This window comes from Aspergillus udagawae (assembly GCF_001078395.1).
Source record: "Aspergillus udagawae IFM 46973 DNA, scaffold_7, whole genome shotgun sequence".
NCBI lineage: Eukaryota > Fungi > Ascomycota > Eurotiomycetes > Eurotiales > Aspergillaceae > Aspergillus > Aspergillus udagawae.
The window spans coordinates 1,928,139-1,945,586 of NW_025091270.1; the positions used below are offsets into that span (position 1 = coordinate 1,928,139).

The 17,448-nt window shown below is 49.6% G+C and overlaps 7 protein-coding genes across 7 annotated transcripts; 3 read left to right on the forward strand and 4 right to left on the reverse strand.

Annotated features, from left to right (window-relative positions):
* Positions 1 to 317: 317 nt before the first annotated feature.
* Aud_009330 (rhamnogalacturonan acetylesterase superfamily protein) lies at positions 318 to 1,225 on the forward strand (the record flags this gene model as incomplete). The annotated part of the gene is made up of 4 exons (XM_043294186.1): positions 318 to 433; positions 479 to 899; positions 959 to 1,100; positions 1,179 to 1,225. The coding sequence occupies 4 exons, from the start codon at positions 318 to 320 to the stop codon at positions 1,223 to 1,225; spliced, it is 726 nt and encodes a 241-aa protein (XP_043150121.1).
* Positions 1,226 to 2,324: 1,099 nt separating this feature from the next.
* Positions 2,325 to 3,166, forward strand: Aud_009331 (uncharacterized protein; the record flags this gene model as incomplete). Its single annotated transcript, XM_043294187.1, has 3 exons — positions 2,325 to 2,456; positions 2,552 to 2,703; positions 2,785 to 3,166. 3 exons carry the CDS (start codon positions 2,325 to 2,327, stop codon positions 3,164 to 3,166), a joined length of 666 nt encoding a protein of 221 aa, XP_043150122.1.
* Positions 3,167 to 3,362: 196 nt separating this feature from the next.
* On the forward strand, positions 3,363 to 4,190 carry Aud_009332 (uncharacterized protein; the record flags this gene model as incomplete). The annotated part of the gene is made up of 3 exons (XM_043294188.1): positions 3,363 to 3,574; positions 3,644 to 3,807; positions 3,862 to 4,190. The coding sequence occupies 3 exons, from the start codon at positions 3,363 to 3,365 to the stop codon at positions 4,188 to 4,190; spliced, it is 705 nt and encodes a 234-aa protein (XP_043150123.1).
* Positions 4,191 to 4,837: 647 nt separating this feature from the next.
* Positions 4,838 to 5,848, reverse strand: Aud_009333 (uncharacterized protein; the record flags this gene model as incomplete). Its single annotated transcript, XM_043294189.1, has 4 exons — positions 4,838 to 5,114; positions 5,168 to 5,469; positions 5,516 to 5,711; positions 5,772 to 5,848. The coding sequence occupies 4 exons, from the start codon at positions 5,846 to 5,848 to the stop codon at positions 4,838 to 4,840; spliced, it is 852 nt and encodes a 283-aa protein (XP_043150124.1).
* Positions 5,849 to 6,451: 603 nt separating this feature from the next.
* Positions 6,452 to 6,888, reverse strand: Aud_009334 (uncharacterized protein; the record flags this gene model as incomplete). The annotated part of the gene is made up of 4 exons (XM_043294190.1): positions 6,452 to 6,548; positions 6,608 to 6,694; positions 6,743 to 6,813; positions 6,874 to 6,888. 4 exons carry the CDS (start codon positions 6,886 to 6,888, stop codon positions 6,452 to 6,454), a joined length of 270 nt encoding a protein of 89 aa, XP_043150125.1.
* A 1,766-nt stretch (positions 6,889 to 8,654) lies between these two features.
* Positions 8,655 to 11,753, reverse strand: Aud_009335 (putative NRPS-like protein biosynthetic cluster; the record flags this gene model as incomplete). The annotated part of the gene is made up of 1 exon (XM_043294191.1): positions 8,655 to 11,753. One exon carries the CDS (start codon positions 11,751 to 11,753, stop codon positions 8,655 to 8,657), a length of 3,099 nt encoding a protein of 1,032 aa, XP_043150126.1.
* A 2,174-nt stretch (positions 11,754 to 13,927) lies between these two features.
* Aud_009336 (carbonic anhydrase) lies at positions 13,928 to 14,660 on the reverse strand (the record flags this gene model as incomplete). The annotated part of the gene is made up of 2 exons (XM_043294192.1): positions 13,928 to 14,456; positions 14,503 to 14,660. The coding sequence occupies 2 exons, from the start codon at positions 14,658 to 14,660 to the stop codon at positions 13,928 to 13,930; spliced, it is 687 nt and encodes a 228-aa protein (XP_043150127.1).
* Between the last annotated feature and the right edge of the window lie 2,788 nt (positions 14,661 to 17,448).

Genomic DNA, 17,448 nt, shown 5'->3' on the forward strand with positions numbered 1-17,448 from the left:
ACTTGCGATGCTCCGGGGACCCCGCGCTGAGTAACTCCAATAGAGGGGAACCAAGATCCGTCGGTGGAAGATATCTTCGTCATAGATTCACGCCCACCGGACCAAGGGAGCACCTACAAGATCAATGGGAACGCTGCAAATAGTGTGAGGGGGTGGTCGTCGCTTACTGAATCGTCCAGACATATATCTTCCGGCTTAGGCCTAGATTTTCGTCGGAGGCATAAACATCTCTGACGCTATTGTGTAAGGATCGGAATTCGAGCAAAAGTTGAATAAACATGAGAAGCTTCAGCTCCTTCTTCTATGCATCCATAGTGATGGCAGGCCTAGCGTCCACGAGCAATGCGGCACCCACTGCGCGTCCCCAGCGCCAGATCCTCCTCTGTTCCGATAGTACGACTATGCCATATGGCAAAAGCAGTTTAATCCAAGGGTAGACTCGCCTTCCAATAAGACAAACAATGTACTGACTCTATAGATGGGGCTACTATATGCACAACTTCTTCGACCTGAACATCACCAATCTCGCGCGCGGAGGGCGCAGCACCCGCTCCTTCATCAACGAAGGGCTCTGGGCGTCGCTGCTTGAGCGCATCGTCCCCGGCGAAGGCACATTCGTCCTCATCGAGATGGGCCACAACGACAACGGTGACCCGAGGACTGACGTAAAGAATCGAGCTACACTCCCCGGTATCGGACCCGACAGCGTCGTCGTGGCTAGTAATGCCACGGGAGGCACAACAGAAACGGTGTACACATTTGGCCACTACCTCCGGAAAATGATCAGTGATGTGCGGCAGGCTGGTGGTGTTCCGATGCTGAGTGGGATGGTCCCGGTTATGTCCTGGACGGGGGATGTCCTTCGACGTGACTGGCCTTTTGCAGATTATGCGCGTGAGGTATGTGATAGTCGATATAGGGTAATCGTGCAGGGTAGTTATAACTAAGCGACGTACAGGTGGCCGAGGAAGAAGGGGTGGAGTATATCGATCACACGAAATATGCGGCGAATCGCTGGCAGGCTTTCGGTTCGGTCAATGCTACCATGCCCTATTACCCGCTAAATGACTATACGCATACAAGCTGGCCAGGAGCTGAAAGTAAGTCTTGTGCTGGAATGTAGAGGAACTCGCTGACTCTGGTATAGTCAACGCGGAAGCTCTGGTGACAGCTGTCAGGTGTGGCCGTTCGCACTGGAGGAAGTCGCAATTGGCTCGCTATCTAAATCACAATGCAAGCAAAATTAACTATCCTTGCTAGTGTACTGTCGCCACAGATAGCAGCTGTTGCAAATATCGACCTCGTGTGGAAAAGTCTATCTTCGGGATCAATCAACTATTCCTGAGTCTCTGCATTTTGCGATGTTTCGGCATCTAGCGAGATAGATTAGATATATATTTCGCCCAACGAGCGAAAACAAGAAAATGTTCCTTCATATCCAGTGTTTTCCTTTAACCGTTGTATTGTGTGCCATTACCATGCCTCTTGAGTATCACTGCTCTGTGAACCTTCACAAGCACTATGGAAGGTACCCTCATTCGACAGGAGTCTAGATGACCATTTCGTGTCATCTTTACTGAAGATTGATGAAAACCTGGACTCGTTTGGTTTCTGCCCGACTTAAGTATGCAAGGCCATCAACAACTTTTAAGGCATTATATTCTACAACAAAATAGGCCCGGTATTGTATCCGTCATCAGAAAACACCAGATCTGAATTATCCAAACGAAAGGCTGGGGCCTTTGGCTTGCTAAGTGATGGATGGCGAAGTCCACAAGGCGATTAACTGGGCTACCCAATTGGTTGAGGTGATGAGATCTACTATCAAAGTCACTAAGGCAAGCTTGAGTGCGGTCTTCTCCAATGATAGTCTGCTTTTATATTTGTTTGCTGCCATATTAGGCAAGGTGGGCCATCTTTACAATGTAACTCGAGGACTAGGAGGTTAACTGACAGGGTAGCCGACAATCTGGCCACTCGTGAACAACCACCTGCTGGCGAGGCCCCTAGACTGTGACTTAACTTGTCTAGTGTCGCCGCTAGCTGGCGAAGAAGCTAGCCAATTGCTGGGAGCCCCTGTTCATCGAAAATGAGACGGACTCGCTATATTAAAACGGCGTGGCCCGCACATTTGCGGCATTATTTTAGACCTTTTGGCCATCTTTTCTCATTCACAGTCGCTCATTACTGTAGTCCTACCGCTGGTCGTCTGCAAGTCTTTAGTCCGTGCAATCTTCGATATACTGAAATCTCTCGAAGAGCTCACCCCTTCATTCTCTATTCAGCTTCACTATACCATCACAAATCTTCGATTCATTAGCAAGATGCATCCCCAAAGTATCCTTTCTCTTACCTTCCTGGCTTCAATTGCCACCGGGGTAGTTGCTGAAGAGGTCGTCACTCTTTTCCTGCCCGAGTTCAACTCTCCTTCCCTCGTAGGAAAGGTCATCGGTACTGTATGTTATTTCGTCCAGCTTTGGTATCGCATGCCTCTTCAAAGAGTAACAGGATACATTGAACCCCGCCGCCAGATGGTAACCCCTATATCTAGGACGGTCCCTTGACCACCTACGTAATCAACTGCAATCCCAAACCTAAGAATCCGAATTTTTTCGAGATCGGCGACTGTGCCGCCTCATCCGGCGGGTTTACCATCGTCCATGGACCTTCCACCTTCCGCGGGGTGTTCGAATATCCTCAGTAGTAAGTCCTTTCATGGTATATGCCTACATATATTAACTTGGCACTATTCGCCTCTTCCGTATAAGGCTGACCAGGGGATAGTACTATGGCCGAGGACTGCGCAATCAGTGACTCCACATCCGTCTCTTGTGGTGTGACCATGACCTACGGCTCATCTACTAGCGTCATGGCTATGGCTACTATCGGGCCTGTGGAGGATATGTACCAGACGCTGACCATCACAGGGACCGAGATTGCTAGTATCTCGGCTACTGCTCAGGCATCTACAACTGCTGGAACTGCCACGGCTACAGGGTCCACGAGGGTGACGACTACTACGGGCGCTTCAACGGCGGCGGGGGAGACGGGAAAGGACACGGCTGCGGTCAGCAAAAGCACAAACGCCGCTGCGGCGCAGATGACGGGTCATGCTAACTGGGTTGTTGGTGGTGTGGCGGCTATGGCGATTGTTGCAGCGATCTGATGATTAGGGGACACAGCATGAGCAAGTCCTAGGAAGGTAATGAAGAGCTTAGCGTTATTCGGTGACTGGCAGCCGTCCATGGTTCTCGGAGAGGCAGCGTGACCCATGTCTACATCATATCTAGCGCTTATCAGAGGCACCATTCACGTAATTTCCTTTCCTTAACAAATTTGTTCTCCAGTTCGAGTTCTGCAAAATGGCAACGAGCCCTGACTATTTGATCCTCCGGTATTCCGGCTCGGAATTAACTGACGAACAGTCTTTCCACAATCACTTGGTAGAGAAGATCTCCGAGGCAAGAGCTACAAGAAGAGATGTTATCTACGCCGAGCTGGTTTACGACAACATCGCTCCTTCCTGGATGGCGAATGTGGGGGATGCACTTGAGCGGGCCAAAGCTGGCTTCTGGTAAGCGAGTATCGTCGATGTAATAGCATGGAAGAACGATAAAGCGAATAACATTTTTCTTTCTGTTAGCAAGAGTTATAGCCCTTTCAGTCTGATCCTCCGAGTTGTAGCAATGCCGTTATTTCTGCACAACGCCGACCAGGTTTGGTGCCACCAAAGCCACACCGAATGGCTTCTCTCCGGGCAACTCACTCGGAATCAGTCCCGCATGCTGCACGTCACAGCAGATTCCGGTAAGGCGATGCACCTCCGTTCGTTCCCTCTCATGCAGTTCTAATTGCTAGAAGATTATGTATTCCCCGATGGGCCATTTGTTCGCATTCAGAAGTCACCCAATGTAGCATTCAACGTGCCAAACGCCATCATGCCCAGAATTGTCGTTGAGAGCGGGTGGAGTGAATCTCTCGACGAACTTCGAGAATTCGCAGGAGTATGGCTCGTGGGAGGAAATGGCGCAGTCCAAGCTGTCATCATCATAAAATGGACCCCGAGCCGGACAACCCGCCGTGTCCGCGGTCTCGTGGAGCTTTACGCCCTAGACAGAAGTGGCATGCCTCGGCTTCAGCAAAGAGAAGTGCGGATATCTTATCCATCGTCGGTGTGTTTAGCTGGCTAACGACGAAAGAAGGAAATCTTCCCGGTCCCACCGGGCATCCAGCCAGGTAGTCAGGCAATAACAGTAACGCGACGGATGCTTTTTGGCCAGTTGGTCAGACCTGGCGCTAGTCCAGAAGATATTCTTTATCTGGACATTGATAGACTGCGCGCCGTAGCCCAGATTGAAATGGTAAAGAGGGGCTATAGCCCTGCATGACTGAAGACTAGCCAAACACGAATAGTATAGTGATACTGGCAGTTTCCAAGTAACTATGGCCATTTGACAAAATATTTCCAACCAAGGTGACCAGACTTGGATAATAATCACCTGCACCGTTAACGACGACATGGCGATACGGGGAAAGGGTTGATCAGGAGGATAAGACATACTATCGATCCGCGTATGCGTTCGCCAACCGTTTTCGTGTAGCCGCACGCTCGAAGAATGCACCCAAGATGGTACAAGATTTCGACCCTGCTTCTCCGGTGAGGCTACTCATTGGTGGAACGACGAGTTGGACATGACCACAAGGCGTGGTCTCATACACTCTGACAACATTGAAGAGTGGTGTGCTGTCATCGAAAAAAGCTTCATTCATCCACAGAGGGACCATAGGTCTAGCTAAACGAGAATAGTATAGTGATACTATGGCAGTCTTATGAAGACTATGGCCATTTACGGAAATATTTCCATCCAAGGTAGCCAGACACAGCCAACGCAGGCATAAGTAGCGCCCCCAACCTGAGCATAGCGGCTCTGGTTCTCACCTTAAAGTAGCCCTGCGCCATGGCCTGGAAACTATTGACGTCGTTGCCGCGCGGATATTCCTCTTCTGGGATGGGCACTGCCAGGAACGGGCAAATCTGCTCCCATCCCAGCCCATCTTCAAGCTTGACGACCAGAAGACGCTCTTTAGGAACCGTATTTTTGACGGCCTTGATGCTGTAGTTGCGTGTCAGACTCTTCTGCCACATAGCCATGCTCAGGGCACTTACTACTCAACATAGTTCCTCCTGAGAGCAGCCTCATTCCCCGGCTGGCCCGGCTCTGTGCCGTCAGCCCAGGCGCCGTAAACGGTCGTGTTGAGACTCAGAAAGATGCCTAATTCCTCGTCGAAATGCTTGAGAACGTTCAATGGAAACGAAGCCGCCGCATTGACGATAAAGCCCGCCGTTCCGTTGATCGACTTGGCCCACCGATCGGGGTCCCGCTCCGTGAGGATGAACTTGACTTCGGGGTCCTGTGCGTACTCGTCCAGGAGGGCTGAGCTTAGAAAACTCGGGATCTCAACAAGGCACTGCTGTCTGATAAGCATCCAAAGCGCAAATCAGGTAGACACGTACATCATAGTCGGCAGTCAACTTGTCCAGATCAGTCTTGTCGAATCGTTTGATGCCTGAGAGCCGATTATGCTGCGCGGTTACGGCTTCTAGGAGGGCTGCGATGCCTGGTTTGCCCTGCACTAGTACCACTTCGTACATGTGGTAGGGCTTGTAGCCCAGTATCTTCATGGCAAAGTAGAGGCCAAGCGTCCCAGTTCTGGAGGTTGCTTCAGCGACATGTGGTAGTCCACACGAATGGTAATCAGGTATGTCTTACCGGCTACAACTGGCGATGATGACCTTGGTCTTTTTCTTCTCCGCTGGCGCAGCCAGCTTGTCGATTACTCGTGACATGATGCTGATTGTTGCTGTTGGGCTACGGTAGTTCGGGTACAGTCCATCAAAGGGAGGTCCCTACTTATAGAAATTATTCTCTGGTTATCGAGCTTTGCTTTCCATTTAGAACACGTGCTGCGGCCTAACGTCTGTGCGACAACATATGAGCAGTAAGCACTAGGTTCAGCTCCGTATGGGCTGAAGGCTCGAAGTCTGTCATGGCATCTAACAGAGAACAGAGAATAAGTTTCAAGTCAGGCGCCCCATGGCTTCCTGGCTGAGGTCGATGGACTAGTGCTGACTGCTGGTCCGTCTGCCGCTCCACCGTTGAGGCTGAATCATTGGGACCACTTGGTTGTGTCACTGGTTGATTTGCCAGCCATGCTTAGGTTACTTCCCAAATCGCTGGATAGACTTTGCGTTGGCCGTGGCTACGCTCGTGTATGGTATCTACGACGGCATAGGTGTCCGCCATGAGAATGGGCAGCCCAAGAGGAATCCTTTAGGCAATGATCTCCACAAACTCTAAAAGTAGAACTCGCCAATAACAAATCTCCCATGTTATACTGAGAATATTAATTAGGTATATTTACTCTGTACCGGCCCCAACTCGGCAACTGGCTATTCCATATGGAAGTCAATAATATCAACATGCAGTCCTGGTGGCACTTCCACATTCTGCAGTTCCTCAATCTTCACATCGTCCGGTGCTTCGACGCTGCAGCAACAGAATCAGCTTCTCCTGCTCATGAACTTAACATAAGAAACGAATCATACGTCAGGAAATGTACAGGCGGACTGGTCAATGTGGAATCGAAGAAATCTGGGAACTTGAGGTTGCGATCGTGGTATATCTCGCGAAGTCTGCAATCCTTATTAGCTGTTGCACTGCACGGCCGCTAGCATCTATACTTCTTCGCAAGCTCTTCCCCGTCCCCGTAGTACTCGTGCGCGAGCTCGTTGTCGAAATGGACATCGAAGGTCTGTAGCCAGTGAGAACTGTGCCATGCCTCGGAATACTAGTCCCCGACGGCGACGCTTACCAAGTCCTTTGTCATTTTGCAGTATGTACAGAAAAGTTCAAATTACATTGAATGTACAATTATTTGCTTTCACCATTTATTCGATAGAAAGGATGCTCTCTAGTTATATGGATGATGGTTGGTGGCACATATGCGGAGTGTTAGAGTTTGTGGATGACGTCTGCGATGATGCGCTGCAATGATTCTCCATCATATGACGATTGTATACTATGCCAACTGCTTTGTCCATTGCCCTTTAATTTCATTCTTGCCATGTAGAGCTGTACGATCAAAAAAAGGTTGTCATTGGCACTTGCCATGGCTCTGTAGCAGGTCGCAAATATATGTAACATAGTATATGTGTGGACGCTACACCTTCTGTAGGACCTTGCCGTAGCGAGTCAGGCATAGCTGTAGAGGTTCAGCAAATGTACTATCGCTTTATAATATGAACATAAATACAATCTTGCTTTATATAGCGAAGATATAGCAGAATTTTTCCCAGCTCATTGTCTTGAATTTTACCCTTTAATAATCACGCAAAATGGCCATGTTCTATCTAGTAGTTATGAGAATCAGAAAAGCCAGCGGCCGCTAGCTGGATACTAGCTCAAGAATACAAGGGGTGTGATGCATCTCATTGGCTTGCCTTTGGCCCTACAACTTGCCATAACTCACTACAAGATTTGTATCGCTTATTATTGATATGAATTCAGTACTGCTGCTCTCTAGGTGGGACTTTATTGATGCGGATCTGCGCGTCCTTTCTTTTCCTGCATAATCAAACTTGTCCCGAGATTATTGAATGGAATTTAGTCGATTAAGCAAGGGATGCCAAAATCTCTCAGTTGATATGCCTTGCTTGATACAGGTCATGTTGGAATAACATCAGCAGTTTGATTTGCCTATAAATATAATGTCGTCTCTTTCTCGCCTGTTATCAAGTCACATTATCCGAGTCATTTGCATACTAGATAACTCAAATCCGTCCGTGTTCTCACAAAGTTCAAAATGCACTCGAGCAACATCATTTTAGCCTTGGCGTTTGTTATGGGGGTCACGGCCCAAGATACAGTATGAATACGGCGGAAAGCTTTCAAGCTCCCTTTTACTGATGAAGCTTTATCTTTGGTTGTTTAGTCTATTTCAGGTCACAACTACACTCCTGTCACCTTGGAATACACAAACATTAATCCCAGCGGAATGACCCGGTGGAAAAGCGCGCATGTTCAGGCTCAAGACGGCATTTGTGAACAGCTTCAGTTAGCCAACGGGAAGAAGTATGGCATGTCCGGTCCATTAGCATACAAGGTGACTGACTTCTGTCAAAGCTACAGCTTTCTCGTCACTTCCAACGGAAACTGTGATTTCTTTAGGTAAGAACCAGACTCCATCATGTGGATGAAGCGACTGATGACCTGCGCAGCTCTGGAGACTGTTCAGGGGCTGCGGAGAATATAGATGGCAGCGGTCCTTTGGTGATGAGATCGCCCAAGAGTGTGAGGTGCCAAGTTTAAAGAGTTAGAGGAAGGCTATCAATGCACGCTGTCTTAAAATGGCTAAAAACGAGACTATCTAATGTCGAACCATTGATACGTCGATCTAGATGTTTCTTGAGTCCCTGTGGCCAGGACTAATTCGCATATGGTGTGTCAAATAATCAGTTCGTCTGATGAAGTTAGAGTGAAACTCATATTTGAACTAATGTGGATGCTTCCTCTCCATGCTTAGGCATAATTCTCAAACTTTGAAGAGACATACGAGGCATTATGGAGTCAGCTCTTTCCCGGTTCTATGTCTACTCACATCGGTTCGCCATCAGAACAGCCTTTACAAGGAAGGTCGAGACGATATTGTCCTCGCTTCACCCAATTGTGAATGAACTTCTGCAGCAAATTCGCATCGAGAGCGACATACTTGATATCTGGTCGGTCTTGTAACGCGCGTGCCGTGTTCGTTGGATCGTAGACAGGAGTGTTTCTGCTCGTCTGCAGCCTGCTGAGGTCTTCATAAACAGCCTCATCCAGCAACGGCATCATCGATTCCAGTGCATTCTCGGGCGAGTCACGGATATACCCCACCCATTCTTTGTAGTCGATCATCTGCACAGGATATCCGATTTCGCGCAGCATTCTGTACTTTTGGTCGTAGTCAACTGACACGGACCTGTCCGGCGGCACAATGTGGTATGCTCGACCAAGATTCTCCCAGCTGGACGCAATGTGTAGAATAGCCGCGGTAACATAGTCCACTGTCACATACTCCAGGCGCTGGGTGGGGAGATGGGGGAAATAGCCACTCTGGATGCTGCCCATGATCAGCCGGGAGAAAAAGTCATTCTCATTTGCAATACCCTTTTCGCTGTGGCCAATGATAAAACCAGGCCGGTAGATTGCAGTCGGTAGACCACAGGCTCGCGCTCGTTGCACGATTTCCTCGGCAACGAATTGACTGGCCGAGTATCCTGTATCGTACGGGACAGCATTCACGTGTGGCATTAGTGGCTCGTCCTCATAGACGCGGTCAACCTTGTTAATGAATCCAGTGACAGTCCAGACGTCGATCGAGGAGACATAGTGCAGGGCCTTGCGACGGCCCAACATCGCAGCACGAATGATGTTTCGTGTTCCCACAACATTAGGCACATAGTGCGCCTCGTACGGCTCGCACCAGTTGACCCGGGCACCGACGTGGAAGATGACGCTTGCCCAGTCGATAAGCCACTTGAACTGGTCTTCCCCCAGCCCTAGGGTGGTATCCCCCAAATCACCCTCTAGGACCACGATCTTCCGGGTAGTTTCCAGCCGGCCATCCCAGAGGTCAAATTTTTCCAGCGTCTGCTGGATACGAGCGCTGGCACTGAGGTTACCCCGGCCTCGTGCAAGGCAGGCCACTTTCTGGACTGATGGTATTGCTAAGAGCTGATGGAGGATATGCGCACCGAGGAAGCCTGTGGCACCGGTGAGGAACACGCGACCTTCGTTCTCTGCCTGCCAGTCCGGGGGCAGGAGATCAGTATCTACGTGCTTGGAATCCCGGACGCATCGCTCCAAGCTGGGTAGGTCAGTAGTCTTGTCGTCCGAGCTGGACAAAAACTTGGCAAGACCATCGATCGTTGGGTTTTGATGGAGCTGGGCCAGGGTGATGCTCTTTCCGCGGTCCTGCCTGATCCGTCCGATGAGTCGAGCGGCATGGAGGGAGCTCAATCCATGGGAGAAGATGTTGTCGGTGGGAGTAATCTCCGATTCAGGGAGGTATTCCTGAAGTGTAGATGCAAGCCAGTCGACCAGGTCCTCCATCCCATTACCGCCATTGACCATCACTGTGTCCTCGGTTGTATCTTTTTGCGGATGGCGTCCTTCTTCTCCGTCGCATGGCTGCTCATCCTTGTCTGGCTGAAGTGCCCTCCTGTCAACCTTTCCATTCGCGGATAAGGGGAAGCTACGCTTCTTGTACACCATGCGTGGCACCATGTAGGATGGCAACCTCTGTTTCACCCAATCGATCAGCTCGTCGGATGGGAAATGACTATCCCAGTCGGCCGGAATGACGTAGGCTTCGAGACAGTCCACGTCGCCTTTCTGAACGTAGTTGACCACGCACGAGTGGACCTGCGGGTGTTTCTCAATGCAGCATGCAATGTCCCCCAGCTCTACTCGATACCCCGATATCTTGACCTGGTCATCAGCTCGGCCGATGTAATCGAGGAGCCCACTGTTGTCTCTCCACTGGGCGAGATCGCCGGTTCGATAAAGCCGGACCGGCTGATCAGAAGAGACACCCAATGTGGGTGCGTCTATATGGATAAAACTCTTCTCGTTCTCTTCAGGTCTGTTCAAATACCCTGGCGACACCTGGGGTCCTGCAATACAGATCTCCCCAGTATGCCCTGGCTCGACAATGGGCTTTAGATTGTCATCTAGGAGATAGATCCTCGTGTCTCCGACAGATCGCCCAATACCAATGCGAGGGCGCTGAACCTCGTCTTCATCCACGCGGATCATCGTTACATAAATGGTCGCCTCTGCGGGACCGTAACCATTCCATAGATTCTTTGGAGGTGAGGTTTCAAGCACCTTGCGCATAGCATTGGAGCTGACCGCCTCACCCCCGACAATGACATGTCGCAGTCCGCCAAAGGTGGCGGGTGCCGTGAGCGCGATAACATGAAACAGGGCTGTTGGCACAATCATAACCGTGATCTTGTGCTCGTGCACGAAACTCTGCAAGGCAAGTGGATCCGCACGCACAAGATCAGGGACTCGAACGATAGTCGCGCCGGCGAGCAGTGCTTCCCACATCTCGCAGATGGACAGATCGAATCCCGGGGTGATGAGGGCTGTCATCCGGTCTGAGGGATGCAGCGAGCCGGTGGGGAAGTTCTTGATAGCATGGAGGATACTGCTGCTGAGAACTTGGATGGGCTTGGGTCGGCCGGTCGAGCCAGAGGTAAACACGATATGGCTGCGATGAGAATCTGAACGGCCTGCGCGCAAGGCAATCTCAGCGTCCGTATCCAAAGTGATATGCGCTTCGAGTGCCATTTCAACGTGGATAGCACTTAGATGCGCTGCACGATGAGCGTGATCCTTGTCCGCGATGAGATGCGTGGTGTCCAAGTCTTCCAGCATGCCCTTGAGGCGATCCGCGGGCACAGCCGGATCAATAGGGACACAGCTCCCTCCTGCACGAAGGACCGCAACCTGAGCCAGGATTTGGGGGAGTCCAGCGTCGGCCAGAATGCAGACAGGGTTTTCAGGCTCGAGAGACTGCTGGTCTAGTAGATCAGCAAGCACATCAGCCCTTGCGATTAGTTCGCGGTAGCTAACGCTGCGGTCACCATCCACAACAGCAGTAGCATTGGGGGCCGCATTGGCTTTCTGGACAAGAATTGCTTCCATTTCGACGGCTCTGACAGAGTGTTAAGGATTGTATCTGGTTGCAATTGGAGATTTGACAACCTTGGGTTGGTATTCAATGCAGAATGAAGCCTTGGGACACGGTTTCTGATGGTGAGACGGCTGAGGGCGAGGCGATTGCTTTATATCCATCTAGAGAAGCTTTGTTCGGCATCTGTGTTTGACTGATACCTGGTCAGAAGAATTCCAGCGTCATCTTGCAGCGGAAGAGGATTGATGTCACCATATAGTTTATTGCAGCGTTTTTCAACCCAGTGGCGATACACGCTGTTCGATCCGAAAGTTGGCAAGGTGTATACAGTGGTTTCAACAACGAGAAGTAGAGGGTGACTCTACGTCATGTTTTGGCCGATCAAGAGGGCACAGGGAGCGAGTATGGCAAGCAATTCGTATGGTAGTATGCGAAGATAGCTTTCACTCGCCTCTTGGGTCCCAAGAACAAGTTGGTTGTGGTGGCACAAATCCCGGTATTGTTCTGCGCCTGGAAGATTTAGACTTCATTGGGGGTTCTCCAATCTCGGGAAAGCATTCTGGAGCCTGGAACGACGACGTATACTCCGCAATCCACTTAGTACGCAAACGGACGACGGGATAAGCTGACTTGTGGTTACACTGGTCCATCTTCACAAACTTTAAAGTGGGAGATCTTGTGCAACCAATTTCGGTTATAATTATGCAGTTTTCTCATTTGGTTGCGGACTTTGGACTAGTGTCTCTCGGATTGGTAGAATGCACCCGTTCATCTAAGCACCTTCTCCCCAGAGGGGGTCATCTGCCCCCTTTACGGGATTTGGTTCTGTGCGCTTCTTCGCCTGAACATTTTAGAATGTTGACTTGAATGTATTCCAAGTTTTCATGAGGTTGGTATGGTTATGTTCTGCACTGAGATTGGTACACCCTGATATGCACTCTAGGCTGTTCCGAGAAGCTGTTGGGCATGCAGTTCGCCCCAGCTATCCAGCCCGAGACTGTTGAGAAGGTAATGGAAGCGCTTGTAAAGCAGGTTCAAGCCTAGCTAGAGATGATCCATAGCACAATCGACATTGACTTTATCGATCCTGAGGTACTATCCCGGGTACGAATTACGGAGACTGCGTTTCCTCAGCGAAGCAAGCACCTCCTTGCGTCGATGCTTCCTTGGTGGCTGAGCGCTGGTGACGATGATGAGATTCTCGCGTGGTGGAAGAAAATGCAGTAACTCTGTCCAGAGGAAATGGGCTGCGTCGGCCAAGAGCTGGAGAAGTTTGGTATCTAACTTTGTTTGGTATACTACAGGTGAGTTCTAGCACACTTCTGTACTGCTCACACACTGAATGAATGATTTTAGAGGCTGGAAAGTCAGCCAAAGAAATATTCTTCTTGAATGCTGCGCGCTTCCTCGAGGTCACGAGGAAATACGACCTCGAGAATGTCTTTAACGAGTTGGACCCAATCACTGAAGGCTCATATGCATAAGTGAAGTAGGCTGTGCCGCCATGACAATATGCATGCAGGCCATCCCTGTTATCCTCCCCACAAAACTGGGTAGTATCAATGTAATGGACGATCAGACTTCAGTATAATTGGCCGGGGTTGGCGTAGAGCGCTCGCTATGCATGATGCAGACCATCGCTTCGGTAGAGTGTCTCAGATGCAGCCCAGGAATTTAGATACACTTCTTCAAATATCGGCATTTGCATTCCGTATTTGGCGACCTGCTGATCGATTTCCCGTCAGTTCACAGGTGGTGAAGTGACACAAGATAATTCTTGTTTGACCTAGCACTCGAATATGCAGAATAGCAGCCTGCCTGGATGTGCCATCGCCATGGTCCTCCTTCCTATTGCAAACATACGTGACAATACAGCGTGCCTACTCTATTAGTATTCAATGGTTGCCTGAGTAGGCCCCACTGGCTTGACAATGTCCTTCTAGTCAACTGGTCTGTTCTTCTCTCTCACGCCCCTATTGCTCTTTGTGGAAGTCTACGTTAGCGGCAAAGTTATAGATTCGGTGTCGTGGCCGTGACAGCGGTTGGACTTTTATCAAGCAAGGTTACTTCCGCATACAAATTCTAAGCTTCTTACTGTTACGAGTCTTACCACTGGATTTGAACATTCTGACTGGCGTGACACACTGAAAATGATACCTAGTGCGTGTATGCTGCAAAGCGAGAGCTAAGAGCCCGGCGCAAGATTGTATATCTTCTTGATATCCCGCAAGGTCTCCTCAAAATCAATCTCCAAGTCCCTCAGAAGACCAGTCTCCACATCAAATATCCATCCATGCACAACGGGGAACTGCCGCTCATGAAAGCTCTGCTGCACCGCAGCCGTCTTGATCACATTCCTACATGACTCGACGACATTCAACTCGACGAGGCGCTTATACCTGGCAGTTGCATCTTTAATTTCATCCAGCTCCCGCTCATGCAGACGGTACACGTCGCGCACATTCCGAAGCCACGGGTTGAGAAGTCCCAGGTCGGAGGGCGTCAGCGCGGCTTTAACACCACCGCAGTGGTAGTGGCCGCAGACAACAATGTGCTTAACCCGCAGATGGCGGACGGCGTAATTGATGACCGACATCACGTTGAGGTCCGTGTTGGGGACCAAATTCGCGATGTTCCGATGGACGAAGACCTCTCCGGCTTCAAGACCCATGATCTCGTTAGCTGGGACGCGACTGTCACTGCAGCCGATATACCTTGTCTTGTCAGTATGGAAAGATAGGTGAACCATTGTGTTCTTACAGATATTCGGGGGTTTGCCCCGCAGAAAGCTTCTCGAAAAAAGCGGGGTCTTCTTTCATCTTCGCTGCGACCCAGGCGCGATTGTTCTCGAAGATACGCTCATGCGACTGTTTGAGATACTGTGGGACAGAGTCCCCTTTTTTGTCGGAAGGCTCCATAGTGGACAGATAAGATATGAAAAAAAGAAAATGATTCTCCAGATTGTTTTGGAGGAATTACGCCACGAATATTTGTGGGTACGGAGATGGCCTGATTGATGTGGAAAGAATGTGGCGTTCATCGTGGGGCGCTCTGTGGCCCAAATACATATGCCTGAGGCATGCTTGCTGCCAACTGGCTTAGAAAGCTCTCAAGTCTCAACGGCATTACTCGAATGGATTTACAGCCAAGTTCCCTCTGTAACACGGTATCTATGAGTTCTCATTTTCTTTTTCTAAAAGACGGTCAAATAGTTGATCACCGTCATGCTTCTATTAACTGGTAACCTGTTTTCGACGCCTTGTCGTAGACCATGCCCCAAATATTTAGCTGGTCCTTCTGCAATGCCTCTGCAGCCTCAGGACACTGGCTTAACGAGTGTACCTGCTCAATGACATTTAACTCCACCACCGCGCGGTCACGTTCGTTCCCTGTCAGACTGTCGAGGGTGTGATGATGAGTCGAACGTAGAGTGTCAAGTATACTTATTCATCAGTATAAACTACAGGAACAGACATGGATTGCTTACCTGCTCCAAGGTTTCTGCAGGGTGGTTTCTACTTCTCCATTTGCAATATGACACCCGTAATGTCCGCATATCACGATATTCCGGATCTGACTGATGTTAGTCGCACCCTCTCCTAGGAACAACGAACTCACCTTCAACGAGTCTAAAGCATATCGCAAGGCTGTGTTGCAAGATAGATCGTCCACCATCATGTTTCCCAAACTCCTATATTCGAAGACCTCATCTGAAGGCAAGCCCAAGCTCTCCAGTTCATCGCACCCGCTATCCGAGCAGCCAATCCATAATACCTGTTGCCCCGGCTGTCGACGCCACGGTACAGAGTCTGAACGCAGTGGTTGGAGTTGATATCTGTCGACAATGTGTTCACCCATCTTGCGATACGAAGAAGCAAAGCGGTTCAAGGTTGGGTTGAATCTAGCAGGAGTAAGACTGCGGAAACTGAAGACCTGAGAACAAGACATAGATGTGCGTGCTAGATGCACCACGTATCGCTGGTGCAGACTGGACTAAATATGTTTTTCTTTACGACTCACAGTTTCCATAAACAGAACTTTGTCCTGAAAAAGTGGAACAACAAGGGAGTAAGTCCATCTCCGGGTCCGAGATGCTTGCTTTCGGCCGAAGCGGCGATCTCTCGGCTTTTGCTTAGCTTCGTCCGAGATGCAAGTACTACATGTCTCGGATAATCTTATAGGCACTAAATACTGCTTAACTTAGGTGTGGATCAAACGAGGCGCTGATCTTATTGCATGATGAGGATTGAATCGAGTGTGGAACGAAGAACGGACCGAGGCTATACGACTGTATATATTCCGCACTTGTCACACTAACACCTCATCTCAACCTAGGCAGTGATCTGTCGGTAATTATGCCCAAAAATAACTCCAGATAAAATCGATATTCGATAATTATCTAGCTCAGATATGACCTGTTAATGACTCATGCTCTGAAGGTTGAACTGTCGCGTGCCTCTGGATTTCTACACGTCAGGGCCTGAACGTCCTCACTAGAACAGTCTCACTAATGGAGTTCACTGATCTGATCGTATCGCTGCGGCCCGACATGGCTGCGCAAAATTCAGAGAAACTGACTTCCTTGTGCTCAGTCTTCCTAATATCAGAGACTAAGTAAAAAGGGTCATTAGTTCCACTGCCATAAGTCTTCTAGAGCATGCTCAAGAGACTCAAACCAGTCTACCAGTTTCTCGGGAGTTTCTCTCAGACTCTCCAATTATTCATAGAGCATGAGCCCAGTCAACACGCGATAGTCATGTACAGAATTCCGGTAGTACACCAGTGGTCGCTGGTTATGGGATGAGGAACAGCGACTTGGCGATCTACTTTTTCCTTTCAACGTACTAGAACAGTATGTTGCGATGATGACAACCGCCAAAGGCTCCAACAAGTCTTCCAAGCTCGGTATGGATAAAGGGCTCAATGTTATCGCAAGCATTCCCCACCCGATTACACAGCCTAACCACTATATAATGGCATCACAATATTAAAATCCAGATAAACTGGAATTTGACTTCTCCTTGTCCTATTTACTCTACCGAAGAGAAGCTCCACACACATCGAGAAGAGGGCGAGGGATGGAATGACGTCCAGGATTTCAGGGCTCCTATAGTTCACATAGTTTCTAGAGATGAGTAGACCCGAAACCATCTCTAGGACGATGGTGCTGCGCCTTTTGCAGGACTACGAGAGTCTGGCTTGAAGACTATGGTAGGAAAGCAGAGAGGATTTCATCAAGCAGATGCAACGGTTAGAGAAAGGGTCGAGAGCCAAACGGCCATGACCCTGATCCTACAAACTGCCATACCAAGTATAACTGTTTCAATGATCCTTAGGCAGCTCGTCAACCGCTAAACGCCACATTCAAGGTATCAACCAGTTTCGCTAAACCAGCGGCGCTGGAGCGCCTCCCTCGCAGTTGTCCTCTTGGCTGGGTTTGGACGAGTTGACAGCGATTTCTGCAGGCTCAGCTGGTAGTCAGACTCGCCCCGAATCATGTTTTTTACTATGAAATTCCTTCTTTCGGCGCTTGCGCGCAGTTTGTAGGAGGCTTCAGAGGGCCCAGGATCAACGTACCTCGCACAGTATGCACATAAGAGGGGCTTTTTCGATCAGCAAGGACTCCTTCAATCCTATACGTTTGCCCAGAGCCACTTTTCAGCATCGTGCCGAAGGCGAGAGGGTACTTGCTGAATTGGGACATGT